At 38.7% G+C, this 19,112-nt stretch overlaps 1 protein-coding gene across 2 annotated transcripts; it reads right to left on the bottom strand.

Moving 5' to 3' along the window:
• Positions 1-479: 479 nt before the first annotated feature.
• Positions 480-18,993, bottom strand: LOC137392852 (tetratricopeptide repeat protein 12-like). 2 transcript variants are annotated; one of them, XM_068079185.1, is made up of 14 exons: positions 18,860-18,993; positions 14,523-14,708; positions 12,703-12,851; positions 9,281-9,524; positions 7,450-7,638; positions 7,242-7,311; positions 6,792-6,889; positions 6,460-6,634; positions 4,862-5,015; positions 4,641-4,769; positions 4,146-4,399; positions 3,151-3,272; positions 2,248-2,467; positions 480-1,041 (listed from the first exon to the last, which is right to left on the bottom strand). In XM_068079185.1, exons 1-14 carry the CDS (start codon positions 18,915-18,917, stop codon positions 969-971), a joined length of 2,121 nt encoding a protein of 706 aa, XP_067935286.1. In that variant the 5' UTR covers positions 18,918-18,993; the 3' UTR covers positions 480-968. The 2 variants fall into 2 exon arrangements, with proteins under 2 accessions (XP_067935286.1, XP_067935287.1); XM_068079186.1 differs by having other exon boundaries at positions 4,665-4,769.
• Between the last annotated feature and the right edge of the window lie 119 nt (positions 18,994-19,112).

Genomic DNA, 19,112 nt, shown 5'->3' with positions numbered 1-19,112 from the left:
GTCCAGCTTTAGCCAAACACATATCTTTGAAGCTGATGAAAGCATGGCCAAGAACTGAATAATTAGCAAGAGAAATCATGTGACTTAGTAGGTCATATTATTTTATATAATCTTCATGCCGATGACATGGGCAGGGAAAAGGGATAAAAGCTGATACAGTCGGACCCGGCTTCTTTGAACTTCACTTCCCCAGACTTTCGATGTCCGATGCGACCATATCTGTTCTGAGAATGACCACTTCGACCAATAGGTGGCTCTCACAACAAGCAAGTTTTCCGTCAAAGTCTTGTACTGTAATTGCTATTTGTTATTATTGCTGTTATTAATATAAAACTGTACCCTATTGCGGGTATAACGATACTTTACTCTCTCATGTATACTGTATGTATATTGTACCATATTGTAGCCTGGGAGTATGTGTGAGAGACAATATAGGTAGGTTGTGTAATGTACAGCACCGTAGTCTGAACAAATAAGGGTTGTCTGCACTATACATATATTAAACAGTGAAAATAAATAGATAGTATTGTACGGGCTGTCAACTCTTCACACAGGAACCTACATGTACAATAACAACAAGAACTACCAGATGGCTATCACTGGTTAGTAAAACGGTGGAATCTTCTCTGATTACCAAATCAGTAACTCATCACACGCCATTCTATTTGCCAGCTTCTACTTTTTTAATACCGTTAAGACATCTAGAGATTGCTGCCATATTGTTGGCCTAAAGTGCAGTATCTAATACATTGATAGGTATAGCAGAAGGAACTTTAGTGTGTTTTAGACATCTTTCCTTTGGCCCTAGATCACTAAATCACTTGCTTGCTGTCGTCTCCCATTGCTCAGGCAGGAATTATCACCCCTGACAGCCACAGGCAGCTGGGTGAGAGAGTATGAGGCTAAGATGCTATATATAAAAAGTTAATTCAGAGTGGACGGAGAGACGTGAGGGACGAGCAATAAATCTATAGTTTATAGTACTTTGTGCTGTTATGCAATATTCCCAGTCCATCCAGGCGTCTCAGGGCCTCCAGGTGCCTGCAAGAAACGCTGTCCATCATGAAGCAAGCAAAAGATTTGCCGCTGTTAAGAGAAATATGACAGCGGCGTAGTCTATGATTTTAGCACAAACAGCTATAAAACAATCTTTTTTATTTAAAAATCAAATGATTTCCCTGTGGAATATTTTCACTTATTTGATACAGGTCAAGGACACACATGGATCATTATCCTTATTGTTATCATTATTGTAACATGTATGTAGTTAACTATCGACTAGGTTAGATAGAACCTTGCATATCCCATCATGTCTTATTACATCGCTGACTTTTTCATCTCCTATATTTTGTAGAGCCTTTAATAAGCTAAGCAAGCAAATCCTACTATAGATATAACTGGGCGGGCTGTCTTATTAAACAATAATTTTCTTAAGGGTGCAACGCTGAGGAATCTAAGCCTCCAGTACCTTTTGTCTGTCACTATTGTAGTATTCGCATTTGAACAACAACATTTATTATATTCTATTTTTTATTTTGTTGTTTTGCAGCTTCACATGAATATTAAAACATTAAGAGATGTTAAGAGAGGCTAAACCTATTATTTGGGCTGCATAACACATGAAATCTCAACATTGTAGTATACAAGCATACTGTATGCTGTACTGTACTTATATGAATAGATACAGAGTATCTATTCATATAAGTACTTCCAATATAAGTACTTCCAATATCCTTTCAATTGTAAGTTGTTGGCCACAAACGAGTGTCAGTTTAGCTTTTGTATAAATCTGAAGATGGAACAGCCACTACTTTTTGAAGTTTTTAAAGAGTCAATGTAACTACTACTATAACTGCTAGTATAACTACTAGTAAATACATAACTACTACTATAACTGTTAGTATAACTACTAGTAAATACATAACTACTACTATAACTGTTAGTATAACTACTAGTAAATACATAACTACTACTATAACTGTTAGTATAACTACTAGTAAATACATAACTATCACTATAACTGTTAGTATAACTCTTAGTTAATACATAACCACTACTATAACTGTTAGTATAACTACTAGTAAATACATAACTACTACTATAACTGTTAGTATAACTACTAGTAAATACATAACTATTACTATAACTGTTAGTATAACCACTAGTGAATATGTAACTACTACTATAACTGTTAGTATAACTAACTGTTAGTACAGCTGCTAGTCTAGCAATATGCGCTCACCATACCTTGAATTTGCTTTGACAAGTCTGCCGACAAGTATGGCAGCGTTCTGTTTCACAGCGCTGCCTTTGGCTTCTCGTATGATGACCAACAACCTTTTCATGTTTTCTTCCCCGAGCCCTTCGTTTACAGATTTTTCCAGCGCACAGTGGCCGAGGCATAAACAGGCGTTACCAAGTAGAGCCTCATTGTCACTCTCCAAAGATTGTATGAGACTCTGTACAGCTGGCAAAAATAAAGATAAGGAAACGATGTATAGTTATAGCCTGTGCTCTCAAGCTATCATACGGGTTTACAGCCTGAGGTTTTGAGCTAATAATGCAAATGTATAGTCTGCCATTCCAACTGACATACGGTAATCCATATAGAAAACTGTGTATGGACCATCTGAGTGACAAAAGGCCCCTTAAAGAACTATCTATTCAAAGTTTAAGGCAAATCTCGGGCAATTTAACAGATTCTACACATTCGAACATAATGAAAATGATACCAGCACAAACCACAACTCGGTTCCCTCTGGCCACCCACCGTAATGGCCACCCACTGTAATAGCCACCCACCGTAATGGCCACCCACCGCAATGACAACCCACCATAACGGCCACCCACCGTAATGGCCACCCACCATAATGGCCACCCACCATAACGGCCACCCACCGTAATGGCCACCCACCATAACGGCCACCCACCATAATGGCCACCCACCATAACGGCCACCCACCGTAATGGCCACCTACCATAACGGCCACCCACCATAATGGCCACCCACCATAACGGCCACCCACCATAATGAATGAGAGAAATTAAGGAGTGTGCCGAAGCTTACAATGAAACTCAAAACATTGAGAAATGCTCAATAAAATTGAACAAAAAATGGAACTCGAGTCTGTCCTCTGATAGAATACTCACCTGCAGGGCTGTCTGCCAGACGCTTGCAAACTTGTAAAGAGTGTCTAGTGCAAGCGGTGAGAGACTTGACAGTGTGCTGGAGATACGAGGAGCTGGCCAACAGCCCTATCAATGTGTCCAACCTTAAAACACAAGTAACATGCTAAAATAAGACTATGCATAGAGTAGTCAGGAGTTTTTGAGAGTTGTTCAGTATGCGATCTTAATTTGAGTTACGGAGCATTAAACTCTATCTTATAAGTATACCAGAGAATTCTAATAACTTCACAAAATATAATATAGTGTCTGCAGTAATACAATCAACTAAATTAAATATTACTAATAGAAAAGGTCAACTGTAACAGAGTACGACTTTCAACTTATCAATGTCTATACGTCGGTGTCAACCAACACTATAAATATTATTGTCTCTTATACATTTTTTTGTCTGCGGTCACCTGTCTTTGTTTCTCTGTTGCTGACTCACGCAGCGCCACGTTCTCTACTCATAATGTTTTTGGTTATGATTTTTAGTTCTCATTATTCGAGGAGCGTTAACCTCGAGAGGTGCCACAACCTGCCACAACGAAGACGCCACCTATTTTGGCTCTTTAGATCAGCAACCAAAAGCCAATTGAGTTCACCGCCAACGGGGAATTTTATTACAGTTATACATCATGACTTGACCCAATTCGCCTTTTCTCAAAATGCTTAAATAACTGCCAAGCCGAAATTTGTCCTATAATAGTTGAAATTGACCGACAGCAACTCATCCGAGAAGGTGTATGTATGACTTAGCAACCAATTTCTAAACTTGTTTTTTTATGTAAGAGTCGTTCAACCATTGGAGTCAAACTAGCAGTCCATTCACTTTAATACCCTAGTATAATACCGAATGAACACAGTAGGAATGCAGGAATAAAGGATATAACAACTGTATAGACTATAGAACACTACAGATCCTGGTAGCACTACAGACCATAGGCAACATTATTCCGACATCTCAAGTAACTTACCATTGTTCATTGCTGAGGAAATGGTCAACGGCTGTGGTGGACAGCGGTAAAATATGACTCAGTAAACCAACGACACGCTCTTGTATGTCAGTCTGTTTGTTCAAGTAAGGTAGAACTCCTCTAACTAGGTCAAATGACGCAGCAATGACTGCTTCCGTCTTGTCGAGGGTAATGTTCATGAGAAAGCCAAGCACAGAGTGGACAGCTGAGTGATAGGCTGGCCGTTGCTCGACACAACTCGCCGGGTACTTGCTCTGCAGTGTTACAACAAGATACTAAAGTTGATATGAACACAGGAAAAACTAGCGAGCTGGAAGACAGACTGCAGACAGAGGAAATGAGATAGTGAGCTGAAAGCCGGTCCCTAAGAGTAAACTCTAGGAAACCAAAAAGCGCCAAAGGTTAAGGTCAAGTTAAGGTTTTGTCTCTTTAACAACACAGATTATTGGCTGATCAGCTCAATGTTTATATTAGAAAGCAAAAGCTCAAGCTTACAAGGAAGCTCAAGGTCGCTTGTACCATCGAGGGTCTTTCAGCCATAGCCCGCCGCAAGGTACTGTCTGTACATAGATTGGTCATTATAGTAAGGCAAGCTGGCACCACCTCCCCGTGCTTGTCACTGTCCTACAAGAGACACTCCGGGTTACAGCCCTACCGTGCACTGAACTGGTACAAAAGCGAATATTTGTAAGACTGAAAGAAGTGCGAGCTCATACCAAAAAGGCTTCAAACGAGGGCAGGACGGTGTCTAGTGAATCATAAAGAGTCCTCCGAAACTTGGGGTCAAGGGTCAAATTGCTGACGATGTTTAGTGACCGAATGGCTATCGTGCCTCCACATGAAACCAGCTGGAAGAGGCATCTCAGCAACCTAACAACAGTACTCATCTCTTAACCAACCGCATTGCCCTAGAAAAGCACTCAAGGTACGACTAGGCCACAAAAACGCAAGTAATAACTTTTGGTTACCCATTGATGTATACAGTTGAATTTTCCAGACTGACCGTCACAAATGTGGGCCAATTATGTGACGGATGAACAATCGCAAAATGAACAAACTAGACAGCGTTTCGTTTTGTGAGAGTTTTTGGACAATAACCTCTCTTCAGAACCATAGAACTAAAATGCATAAATAAAACAAATGCGGGTAATTTTCCTGTAGCTATGAAAATATCATCTGAGTTTCTCTCTACTCATTCTGCCTGTACCCCTTTTTTTCTTTCCTACGCAATTCTTTGCTATCGTTGCAACAAACCAACCTGAGGGGCCAACACACCAGGTAAGTGATAAAACACCAGGTAAGTATAAAGCTCTACAATGAGTCCTGGACATTTGATAGAACAACAATCTGTCCCTGGTTCATTACGATATGCCTAGTTCACAACAGTGGCTCCGTTACCCTGAGAGTAACTGTTGTGCTGTCGGACTGCTCTCTGTGCAACACACTAGTAAAACAAGTTGATTGGCTCAGCATAGTCTTGGTCATCAAAAAACATGCAGCAGCTACCTTGCGTGTTGATATGATCATCTCAAGATATATAACAGTGAAAACCTTTATACAGAATACTACATGTACAATATAAATATATACATTGCGTAAGGAGGCCTTGAAAAAGATATGGAAAGGGGCAGATTATAAGCATTCGCAAAATCGATGTTGTCAGCATATAACTTTGTGAGTTATTTTGAACAATTTACACACAAAAACCAGTTTTTTATTAGATGTTTCCATGTGCACTAACACCGGTGCTGCTTCATGGGAAATTTCTTTCTAGAACCTAACCAAAAGATTGTTAATCATATTTCTAGAAACCCGATTCTGTTGCCCGGCAACCTGCCATGTGTTTGAACTTCAACTGAATTTTACGAATGATACGTTGAAGCTCTATTTTCGCTTCCACTAACAGAACGAGCTCTCAGTAACTCTTATAGCTGCACAGTTGTCGATTATTTTTTAATGCTATATTTTTACAAGCATTTAATTCCACATTTAGTAATAAGAAAATAGCTGGACGGTCCAAATGTTCAAAAGTAAAATGAGCCATGAGATAGTCACATGTAAACTGAATGGCTGGCTAGCAGACAAATACGGTTGCTACAAATTCAGTAGGATTGTGGCCAATCGCGCATTAGCATTTTAGTAAATTTTTGGCCACGCCCTAAGGCAGGGCAAATGCCGTAACTAGGAGCCAGAAAAACATCGTATTACAATAGGTAACTAGGGCCACTGTATCTCGGGGTTCTAGTGTATATGGATATGATCAGAGGTGATTCTGATTTGTGATTGAAGGGTCTGAATGCAACTGAAAACTCACTCTTTGATGTCAAACTGGGCAGAGATATACTTGCGTCCAGCCTCACTGAGGGCGAGGAGGAGGGCAAGACAAGATAACCTTAAGTCACGTTTCTTCCTGAGAGAATTAATGTCCAAGAATCGCATGACTAGTTTGGGAAAAAGCTCATGGGATACTAACTGCCGCTGAGACTCCACTAAAGATAAATAAAAAGAAGACAATCATAGAATGATGACGTTGGAATAATATTCCAACAATAATATTCAAATTATGTTAGAAAGTTGCCTCAAAAACAGCTCAACTAATAGACAAATTCAGTAGCATTGTTAGGGGACCAGTAACTCAATACATACCGTTATTGTTTGCAGCAGACGTGAGAAGAAAGAACATTCCGGAACAGGCATCCAGCTCCTCCTTACTGAGACTCTGAAGTGTTGAGTTTAACATAACACTGTAGGATATAAAAAGCGCACCATTAGTTAAGTTTTATCACTGATCACTCAAGCCTCCTCCATAACTGATAAAGTAACAGAGAAGTAACTCAAGTCTCCTCCATAACTGATAAAGTAACAGAGAAGTAACTCAAGTCTCCTCCATAACTGATAAAGTAACAGAGAAGTAACTCAAGTCTCCTCCATAACTGATAAAGTAACAGAGAAGTAACTCAAGTCTCCTCCATAACTGATAAAGTAACAGAGAAGTAACTCAAGTCTCCTCCATAACTGATAAAGTAACATAGAAGTAACTCAAGTCTCCTCCATAACTGATAAAGTAACAGAGAAGTATAAGCTGAGGTGACTTACCGGGAAAAGAATGGGTGCTTTTGATACATCTCCAGCCCCCCTTCAGTGCGAAACAGTGTTTGGCACTTGTCTGAAATAAACCAACACTGTAACTTCTCACAAACACACGCATGACATACTAGGCGAGAGCAACGAATGGAGACATGATTAAAATCATATGAAGGGGGCAAAACATAAAAACATTACCAAAGTATGAACACATATTTACCGTCGGCCAAGAGGTCAGCAAGAACCCGAACTCCACCATCATAATAGAGAGGCAATTCTCCGACAGCATTCACCTTGTTCAAAACATCGACTAGCGTTGCTGGGTGTTGGGCACCGCTGTCAAACAGCTCCTTCGCACTCCTCTCCTGCTCCACAGAATTCCTCTTCAGTTCAACCTCTGATATAAACTCTGAAACAGAAAACAAACTGTTGTATTAGACAAGACTTAATTTATTTCTAACAATATTCTACATTATATCCTTCAACCATAGATGTATCTCATCTTATATACCCTTCAACCAGAGATGTATCTCATCTTATATACCCTTCAACCATAGATGTATCTCATCTTATATACCCTTCAAACATAGATGTATCTCATCTTATACACCCTTAAGCCATAGATGTATCTCATCTTATATACCCTTCAACCATAGATGTATCTCATCTTATACACCCCTTAAGCCATAAATGTATCTCATCTTATATACCCTTCTATCTATCACAGACATATCTCTGCCCATGTAGCCTTCTACCACAGACATATCTCTGCCCATGTAGCCTTCTACCGCAGACATACTGTATCTCTGCCCATGTAGCCTTCTACCATAGACATATCTCTGCCCATGTAGCCTTCCACTACAGACATATCTCTGCCCATGTAGACTTCTACCGCAGACATACTGTATCTCTGCCCATGTAGCCTTTTACCACAAATATATCTCTGACCATGTAGCCTTCTACCGCAGACATATCTCTGACCATGTAGCCTTCTACCGCAGACATATCTCTGACCATGTAGCCTTCTACCGCAGACATATCTCTGCCCATGTAGCCTTCTACCGCAGACATATCTCTGCCCATGTAGCCTTCTACCGCAGACATATCTCTGCCCATGTAGCCTTCTACCGCAGACATATCTCTGCCCATGTAGCCATCTACCACAAACATATCTCTGACCATGTAGTCTTCTACCAAAGACATATCTCTACCCATGTAGCCTTCTACAGCAGACATATCTCTGCCCATGTAGCCTTCTACCGCAGACATATCTCTGCCCATGTAGCCATCTACCACAAACATATCTCTGACCATGTAGCCTTCTACCAAAGACATATCTCTACCCATGTAGCCTTCTACCGCAGACATATCTCTGCCCATGTAGCCTTCTACCGCAGACATATCTCTGCCCATGTAGCCTTCTACCGCAGACATATCTCTGCCCATGTAGCCTTCTACCGCAGACATATCTCTGCCCATGTAGCCATCTACCACAAACATATCTCTGACCATGTAGCCTTCTACCAAAGACATATCTCTACCCATGTAGCCTTCTACCGCAGACATATCTCTGACCATGTAGCCTTCTACCACAGACATATCTTTGCCCATGTAGCCATCTACCACAGACATATCTCTGCCCATGTAGCCTTCTACCGCAGACATATCTCTGCCCATGTAGTCTTCTATCACAGACATATCTCTGCCCATGTAGCCTTCTACCGCAGACATATCTCTGACCATGTAGCCTTCTACCACAGACATGTTTCTACCCACATCCTTTCATCACAGATGTCTCTTAACCCACATATGCCTATTTTTAGCAAATATACTATAGACACCAGAGGCCATATTGACACGATTCTAATAGTATATCTCCTAACATAGACACAATACTTATGTTAAACATAAACTCTATAAAGAAAACCTCCATTCCTATATTCCTATCACCATGTAGGCTATGCACACCATACCTATTATCTAGGAGAAAGACAAATGTGAAAAAACAAGCAATAAGTGAGCCGCGGCTGGTACTAGCGAAAATAACTAACCTCTGAGCATAGACTCTTTGTTCTTGTCTATTTCCATGGCTTGTTCATAAACAGATATTGCCTTGTCATAATCACCGAGTCCTAAAAGAGCTTTTGCTTCCAGCACATACGCCTTTATGTAGTTTGGGTCACATCTTTGAGCCCAATCACAGTCACTCCGTGCCTCCTCATATCTTGCCAGTTTTATGTATGCTTGTGCCCTGTTAGTCCACAATTCCTTGAAGTCTTTTAGAATATCCAATCCCTGCAAGTAGAGTTTGTTATATACTGTAATACTTCCCGGCAAGTCACACAATGAGTCATACCTGTTCCACATATTGAGTCATACCTGTTCCACATATTGAGTCATACCTGTTCCACATATTGAGTCATTCCTGTTCCACATATTGAGTCATACCTGTTCCACATATTGAATCATTCCTGTTTCGCATATTGAGTCATACCTGTTCCACATATTGAATCATTCCTGTTTCGCATATTGAGTCATACCTGTTCCACATATTGAGTCATACCTGTTCCATATATTGAGCCCTACCTGTTCCACATATTGAGTCATTCCTGTTTCGCATATTGAGTCATACCTGTTCCACATATTAAGTCATTCCTGTTCCACATATTGAGCCCTACCTGTTCCACATATTGAGTCATACCTGTTCCACATATTGAGCCCTACCTGTTCCACATATTGACTCATACCTGTTCCACATATTCACTATGTTTCCATGGTGCGCAGTACTGCGAAGCAGCCCCCTCCGAAGTCGAGGGGATTGTACGTTTTTATGCTGCGCAGTGGTTTTCAGCAAATTAGCCAGAAAAGAGAAATTGTATAAATCGAATCGCCTGATGGAGAAATAGAATCGATCACGGATACTGAACGTCATAAACGGTCTTTTTATGATTCTGTCGTCATTATACTTTTATTTACAATACACATTCACAAGGTTTTACAAACCTTAACACACTTTTTACATAGTAATGTATTTTTAATAAGTATTTTTAAGTAATATATTATTTAAACGTTTATTTAGGACTTGCCACCTATTTTTCGAAAAGTGTTGGCATCGATAACAAAGTCCAGGAAAGTAATCACCTCATCATCCTCATGAATGCAGACCATAATTAAATTTAAGTGAAAGAAGATCGGTAGAATAGAAAAAAACAAGATTAGCAGGACAACCTTTGTACTAGTTTATGGCCCTCGAAGAATCCGTCTCCACGGCATGAGAGCTATGCGCAGCCACTGCGCAGTCGCTGTTTCCTTGCTGCGAATTCGCACTGGCTTCGCACTGATCAGTGCGCAGTGATTTCAGTGCGAAGACGCCGTTTCCATGATTCGAAGATAGCGCAACTCCGAAGCACTGCGCATCATGGAAACATAGTGATTGTGTCACAGTCACACACAAGCACGAACGCACACACATCAGGTGATAAATTTCTGAATGTATCACCTGATGAAAACAGACCTATGCTTGCTTGAAACAAGTTTGTAGCGATTAATTAACAGCTAAATGCTTTATCTATTCTACATGTATATTATAGGATTATAGGTACTATATACAGTCAAACTCGGATAACTCCCCCTCGGATAGCTTGAAAACATGGTTAACTCGAACGGTTTCTTTGGTCCATTGCCACGCAATGATAAATTGCTTTAGGCAACTCGAACTTAACATCATTAACTCGAACAGTTTTTTGCCCAACGGCTACCAAGACGGTTGTTACCACTTTAAAATATCACTTTATTCCAAGCCATAGAGATAAACATCAACTTTTGGTAGTTCTTAAGCGTTGTTATTACCATCATCAGCTAAATATTTTCGTTAACAGCTTTTCTAAAGGTTTGCAAAAAATCAAATTCTACCAAACATCCGCTTTACGATAGCCTTTCGAAAGCAAGGAAAAGCGTAGTAACCTTCGGACAAACTTAAAGTAAAATCGGCAAAATTGATCTTTGTTAAAACGCTCAGACGAAAAAGATGTCTTTTTCTGAGCGTTTTAACCGCGATCAAGTTTTGCCAATTTTAACCTGAAAACGTCCTGGCAGTCACATAACCTAAAACAACAAACAAATCTCAAGTGACAGAAAAATAACTATACTTTCTGATAAAAAATTTTTAAACTTTACATGAGAGGCCCTTTAACTTGCAACAAACAATCTATGCTTTTGATTTATATATAAGCACGACTCGATTTAGTTGCCATGCACAGAACATTCTCCTCATGATATGAAGTTTGAAAGTTACAGTTGTTTGACAAAGTTTGAAAACCTTTATAGTTGTTTTTATTTTTTATCTTAATTTATTTCAACTACACAAAACACTTCTCTCGTGATATGTAGTTTGAAAGTGAGAATAGGAAATGTTGTTATATATGTTAAATACAAATCAATTTTTTGTCCAAAGACTTTTTCGTTACCCGGGCAACGACGGGTAGTACAGCTAGTATTGGTACAGTGAAACATGGATAACTCGCCCTCGGATATATCGAACACATGGTTAACTCGAATGGATTTGCTTGGTCCGTTCCCACGCAATGATAAATGGCTCTATATAACTCGAACTCAACACTGTTAATTCGAACTGTTTTTTGCCCAACGGCTACCGGAACGGTTGCTATTGCTTTAGAAAATCACTTTATTCCAAGCCATAGAGGTAAACCTCAACTTTTTGTAATTCATAAGCGTCGTTATTACCACCATCGGCAAAATATTTTTGTCAACGACTTTTCTAAAGGTTTGGTGAAATTTGATTTATACCAAACATCCGCGTAGCGAACGCCCTTCGGAAGCGAGGTAAAGTGAGGTAATCTTTGCATAAACTTCAAGAAAAATCAGCAAAATTGATCGTGGGTAAAACGCTCAAAAGAAAAAGATGTCTTTTCTTTTGAGCATTTCAACAACGATCAAGTTTTGCCAATGTCAATCTAAAAAACGTCCTGGCAATAACATCACCTCAAACAACAAACCAATCTCAAGTGATAGAAAAATCTCTATACTTTTTGATAAAAACGTTTTAAACTTTACATTAGAAGCATTTAATTTGAAACAAGCCATTTGTGCTTTTGATTTATATTATAGATTGTATATGTACATGTATCTACTAATAAATAAGTAAATACATGGAATTGTGACAGTGCTCTGATAACTTGAACGCTCTGATAATTCGAACACTTTTGCTCGGTCCCTTGAAGTTTGAGTTATTCGAGTTTCACTGTATATATTTCGGTATATATATAGGCCCTAAGTTAGGTGTGAGTTTTAGGAGAAAGTCTACTAGCTGCAAACAACTACACTATCTATTAAATAAAAACATCATAGAATTTAAGAGTCATATGGTATGCAGCATTATGACAGGCACTGGGATAAGTTTGGAAGAGTGTAAGTGAACAAATCTAGAGTGGTATGTTTAGTTCTGATTGCTGACCTTGGAATACAGTTGAACTGCCTTTTCATAGTCCTCAGCCTTAAAAGCCTCATTTCCTTTATTCTTATACACTGAGGCCTCACCTTTCGCTTTCCTCTTCCTTTCTGTCCTCTCCTCTACATCCTTCTCCATAGCCTTCATGAAAGCCTCTACCAAGTAAATAATTAGAATGTTATCTATTATAGTCAACTGGCTTCTTTAATGAGACTTTATATCAAGGTTAGTGAAATGGGATAGGCAGTGCCAATCATTGGGTTGAGCTCGTACTACTTGATGAGTCGAGTTGGTTTGACTTGATTGAGTGGAGTTGGTTTGACTTGATTGAGTGGAGTTGGTTTGACTTGATTGAGTGGAGTTGATTTGACTTGATTGAGTGGAGTTGGTTTGACTTGATCAAGTGGAGTTGGTTTGACTTGATTGAGTGGAGTTGGTTTGAATCAAAGGGTGCAGCTAGTATAATCGATGGGTGCAGCTAGTATAATCGATAGGTGCAGCTAGTATAATCGGTGGGTGCAGCTAATATAATCGATGGGTACAGCTAGTATAATCGATGGGTGCAGCTAATATAATCAATGAGTGCAGCTGGTATAATCAATGGATGCAGGTGGTATAATCGATGGGTGCAGCTAGTATAATCGATGGATGCAGCTAGTATAATCGATTGGTGCAGCTAGTATAATCGATTGGTGCAGCTAGTATAATCGATGGGTGCAGCTAGTATAATCGATGGGTGCAGCTGGTATAATCGAATGGTGCAGCTAGTATAATCGGTGGGTGCAGCTATAATAATCGATGGATGCAGCTGGTATAATCGATGGATGCAGCTAGTATAATCGATGGGTGCAGCTAGTATAATCGATGGGTGCAGCTGGTATAATCGAATGATGCAGCTAGTATAATCGATGGGTGCAGCTAGTATAATCGAATGGTGCAGCTAGTATAATCGATGGGTGAAGCTATAATAATCGATGGATGCAGCTAGTATAATCGGAGGGTGCAGCTGGTATGATTGATGAGTGCAGCTGGTTGGATTTGATATCTGAATTTAGTGAAACTTCATTCATTTTGCAGCTGACACAACATTATCGATTTATTGATTATTGATTTATCCATGCCATATAGGCTTTAACGTAACTACAACTAAATAGCAATACTTGGTTTAATAGCTCCTTAATACAATATTTCTTGTTACGGGCTGTTCATTTAAGAAGACAACAGCCTGCCGCCATACATATTATCATGAGGTAGTTGCTTAGAGCATAACCATAAGGGTTGGAACAACCATCTTCATCATATTTGCAGAAGTTTAAACAAACCATTCCAACAGAAGTCGACTGAGACAAGTTAATCTGTCTCCATAGCATATGCCTAACTAATGCAGCAATTACAAGAAGTTTCACAAAATCACTTATTCATTGAGTTATTGAAATGTTGCTATCAAAGGCAAACAAAAATAAACTGAAAAGCAACCTTTGACCTGTCTTTCAAGACAAGCAAAAAGCTGAAAGCAGTTCTTTCAAAGTAACTGTACGCTTGGAGGCTTTGACAAATCCAAGCTTTAGGCATAACAATGCATTAATATAGCAATAAAAACAAATGTGAAAGTGGGTCGAGATGACAAGAATTAGTAAAATGACAGGGGCAAAGGTGAAGGGGCAAAGGTGAAGGGGCAAAGGTGAAGAAAGCAAGTATACAAAGTGCACAGGTTTTACAAGGTTTTGCAGACGAAAATCTGACAGTTGGAAAGACGATGAACAGCTATTAAACGGAAGCTAGTTTGAAAAGATGCGTGCCATTGGCCGATGTTAAACTAGTTTTACCTTGATCTGTAGTTACAGTATCATTTGGGGACGCACGATTGATGACTGTTCTATTCACACCAGTTCGGTCAGGAGCTGGTTTTTTTAGAGCTTTCACGGAGGAGCTCTGTAAGAAACCATCAGCATCAGCCATGGCTTTATCTCGTTCACTTTCATTCTCTGAGTTGAGGTTTTTGATCAGCTCACCTGTACGTAATTGAAACAAACTTGAGCCTTCAGTTCAGACACGACGGCAGCGGCAACAGATTAAGTGCCTAACGTTAATATATCACGATGATAAAGATTCTTCTATGATGCGCAGAAGTGAAAATTTAGGAGTTGGCACTGTATCACTATTCTTATGGAAAAAAAGACAAGATTTTGACCTTTTGGTTTAATCGATAGCCTAATCTCAATGAGTAACCATTTAATCAAATGATGCATGAATTGTAATATTATTTGTAAAGAATTCAAGTACGGTGAGAAATTACTAAGTAATGCTTCCTGATGGTGACAAAGTTCATATGAAATTCGAAGTTCATATGAGCAGTTATGCTATTCTTAACCCTTTAGTTAACAGAGTAAATAGCACAACTTGAAAAGGAGAAAACAGCAGCCATACATATAGGATAAATGGTGCAGGGTATCTTTAAAATTTATGGACAACTAGCAGAATGCCCTGCGTTGCATGGGTAATAAAAACAGCTTATAAACATTACATTACCTTACCTACTACATTACCTTTACACTACATTACCTGCAACTGTTTATATGCTGCTTTTATCGCCCGTACAATGCAGGGCATTTATATAGTAAGGCTGTGAGGTCAGCTGGTAACTGTTACATGTGACACAGCGTCAAACGTCATTACACGTATTTTAAGTGATGTAATATACATATATCTTCACTATTGTTAATCTCTACGCTCAATTGGACACGTAGTCTAATGGGTATGCTCGTCGCCTTCAGAACTGAAGGTGTCAAGTTCAAATCCGCTAAGAAGCACATTTTTGTTCCTAAAGCTTCATCAATGCAGCTGGACAGACGAACGATAGATAACCAACACTGCGATTTATACATAATGACTAGCTAAAAGCTCAGAGTTGCACAGGTAATACAAACAGCTTGTAAATATTACATTACCTACAACATTACTTTTAGACTCCATTGCTTGCAATTGTTTATAAGCAGTTTTTACTGCACCGGTGGCAACACTGGAAATTCAGTCGTGAGGCCAGCTGGTTTTCGTTATGTGTAATGCAACGTCGTTATATGTATTTCAACTGATGTCATGAATATCTTCACTATTATTAATCACCGCGTTCGATTGAACACATTGTCTAATAGGTAAGCTCAGCCTCCAGAACTGGAGGTTCCGAGATCAAATCCTCTGCAAAGCGGATTTTCCGTTCCTAAAACTTTATCGCTATAACTAGACAGACAAACAACAGGTGACAGATAAACAATGAGATATATATATGTATATATATAAATAAAAAGACCAGCTGAATGCTCAGCGCTGCACGAATAATAAAAAAGCTTTTGCTCAAAAGATTCATTTTTAATCAACATATACAACATTTACCATGCTAACTTTTAAATGAAAGGGTTTTTGTCTATTTCTGTGTAATTCATACTGTACCGCTGCAGTGCCTACTACAGATCTATACTGATTGCAATATGCTTGCTAGATACGTTTTCTTTTTCGTATGGGCACGCATTTCTCTTCTGGTGTGCAGAAGAACGCTACCGGCAGAGTTTAGATGAAGTCATTAAAGATTGGCATGCGGAATAAGCGTGTTGTACGTTGTAGTGTATTGGATAAATGCCTGTCTGTGGAACTGGAGGTTATGAGTTCAAAACCAGTGCGCAGTGGATTTTTAATTCCTTAAACTTTATTGCCATAAGCGGAGAGACAAATATTGAGATTCAAAAAAGATTGAAAACTTGGGGTTTGTGCTTGTTTCCTCGCATGGGAATCTCACCTTATATAGTGTAGAATACACCTTATATATATCTCACCTCTACGACATAAATGTTAAGAAAAAACTTTCTACTGCTACCACAAAGGTGTGCCATTTTCTTGTTAGAATTACATGCATATTAAGCATGCGAAGTCCGCAGAAAACATTTCACAGTTTTAAGGAAGCTCTGACACTCTATTCATATGTGATTATGTACCAGCTGTTTTGATTTAGATAATGTACTTTCAGAATAAAATTTCAAATATTTGGGGTACAAATTAATAGTTGTACTGACATTTTATCTGTTAGTCGTTTGTTGTATGGTTACTAAATGTCACAACCTACTAATACAGACCAAAATATGAGATTCTTGAACTGGGTGGAATTTCTCACTATGAAAATCTAATGTCTAGTTCGCTTGCTTGTTTCATAGGCAATTTCTACTCAGAATCTAAATAAAGAGTTTCTTAGGGAAATAAATTTAACCTTACATGTTTTAACAACATATTGGAATTCTATATAGCAGAACAACTCCGTTATTGCTAAGCATCAAACCTAGCACTCTAGCATCAAACTGATGCAGTTGTTAACAACATTTTGTGAGACTAACGAGCGTGCTCAAATTCAGTCGGTAGGTGAGACATTGGATGCTGAGCGAAATATGCCCAAATTATAATAAGAACCAGTCACTCTACTACCTTCTTGCTCTTTCATACTAACCTATCAACAGCAGTTCTCAATATTGCTCTCTTATACTAACCTATCAGCAGCAGACTAGAATAAGATAAAGTTTTGACTTTTCAAACAGGTCAAACAAACTGTTGTATAGGTGTGATTTTTTTCATATTGGGATTTATGACAACAATATTTGAATTTGTCTCCCTTTGTCCGTGTACTGCGCAATGGTACATTAAATGCTGTTTGACTACATTTACGCTGCTACCTAAACAATAAATCACATAAGTGTATTTAACAATAATAAAAAAATAAACAGTTTTTATATTTTAATGCAATTATAAATTGAAGATGTGTCATGACTTGCTTACAAAATATCTGAGTATTTTTAGAAAAAGAATTTAACAACAATAAATTTTGCTGACGTTCAAAACATTGCAATCACGACATAATACAGCACACATCATAGACTGCGAGTTTACAGCAGTGTGTATTGAGTCAGTAGGGGTCGTATTCTTCAGAGAAAGAAGTGTCACCATTCTCCATACTTGCTGTGTCAATGCATCAAGTATGAGATGGTGACTTTATCTTTTACAACCACTTTGTGCAAGGCCTGAGTAATGCATCTGTCCAGTCAACCTATAATTTGCTCACTTTGGATTTCTGACTCCATGACTTAAATGTCCATTTTATGAAAGCCACATAGTGTGAAACTATTTTGGTTTATTTGAAACCGGCTAAGTATTACCAAGATAACTGCTTGGTAAAGTATTCACGAATATTTTCTAATATTATTTTTTTATATCTGCTATAAATTATTCCTAGGGCAGATCATTACACCATGAGTGCATCCAAGTTTACAGCTTAACTGCGAGATGTTTAGCAACTCACATTCTCATTAGTGTATCTGCTCAACCTCAAACTGATGTGTCAGCACATCTTAGAATCTGCGTATCAAACCCTTCAAGGGTTCATCTGTCGACTCTGCATTAACTGATCATCTAATTCCTATACAGGCTTGCCCCCAAGTCTGTGCTGTGTATCAATCCACCCAAGAGTATGTGTGATGGCCCACTCTTAAGATAATGTATTGCTTCATATCTGATTCTGTGTTATCGGCCTCTACCTCTCAAATAACTTAATGGCCAGCCTCTCCTCCATCAGACTTGACTAAAATCTCAGAAAGTGCTCATCCTGGCAATCTTAGTTTTTCGCTAAATTTATATCCATTCAAGTACCTGCAGCTCCAGTGTTCATATATTTACAGTAAATTACATGGTGCTGTCAAGTGTATGACAAAAATTCAACTCTGTTTAACACTGCGAGTACTTTTGACGGGTAATGGAGTTTTATAACTAGGGGAATCAAAGTGATAAATTGATTCTTGAGATAACTTCAATATAAATATATAAACATTCCACAAACAAACATTTCACATGTATTTTTATCTGTTATCTATCTGCTAAATATTTAAATTTTTTACCCATAGGGTTAATGCCCTCAGCGCTATATGGTAATTGGCTAAAGGATTGCTGGCTTATCAGACTAATATAGCTAGCTTTAATCAAAAACCCAGTACCTTTAGTCATTATTTTAAAACTTCGTAACAACTAGCTACAAAAAGGCATATGAAAGCTATAGATATACGTATGTCGATTCAAAAGAGCTATAAATGAAATCGCAACGACAAGAAACAAAATATTCCAATTGAGCACTTACTAATTTTATCAACGTTGCCAAGAAAGCCTTCAAGTTTTTCTTTGTTGTCAAAATCCATTGCAGTTTTATATAACAAGCTGATATCCCTAATCGAATCTATACGTAATTATCAGAGCTCGATGAATGAAAAAAAGTCAAACTTTTCGGGAATTTTCCAGAATAACCCACATGAGGTTTTGTTTGAGACGCGATGTGATGTCCTTAGCAACAAATGAAAAAGTTCGGCGGTCTGATCCACTCCGCTATGATTGAC

The sequence above is a fragment of the Watersipora subatra genome, chromosome 4, assembly GCF_963576615.1.
Source record: "Watersipora subatra chromosome 4, tzWatSuba1.1, whole genome shotgun sequence".
In the NCBI taxonomy this organism is placed as follows: domain Eukaryota; kingdom Metazoa; phylum Bryozoa; class Gymnolaemata; order Cheilostomatida; family Watersiporidae; genus Watersipora; species Watersipora subatra.
Note: the sequence above shows the minus strand (reverse complement) of the source record. Positions and strands in the feature narration are given on the sequence as shown.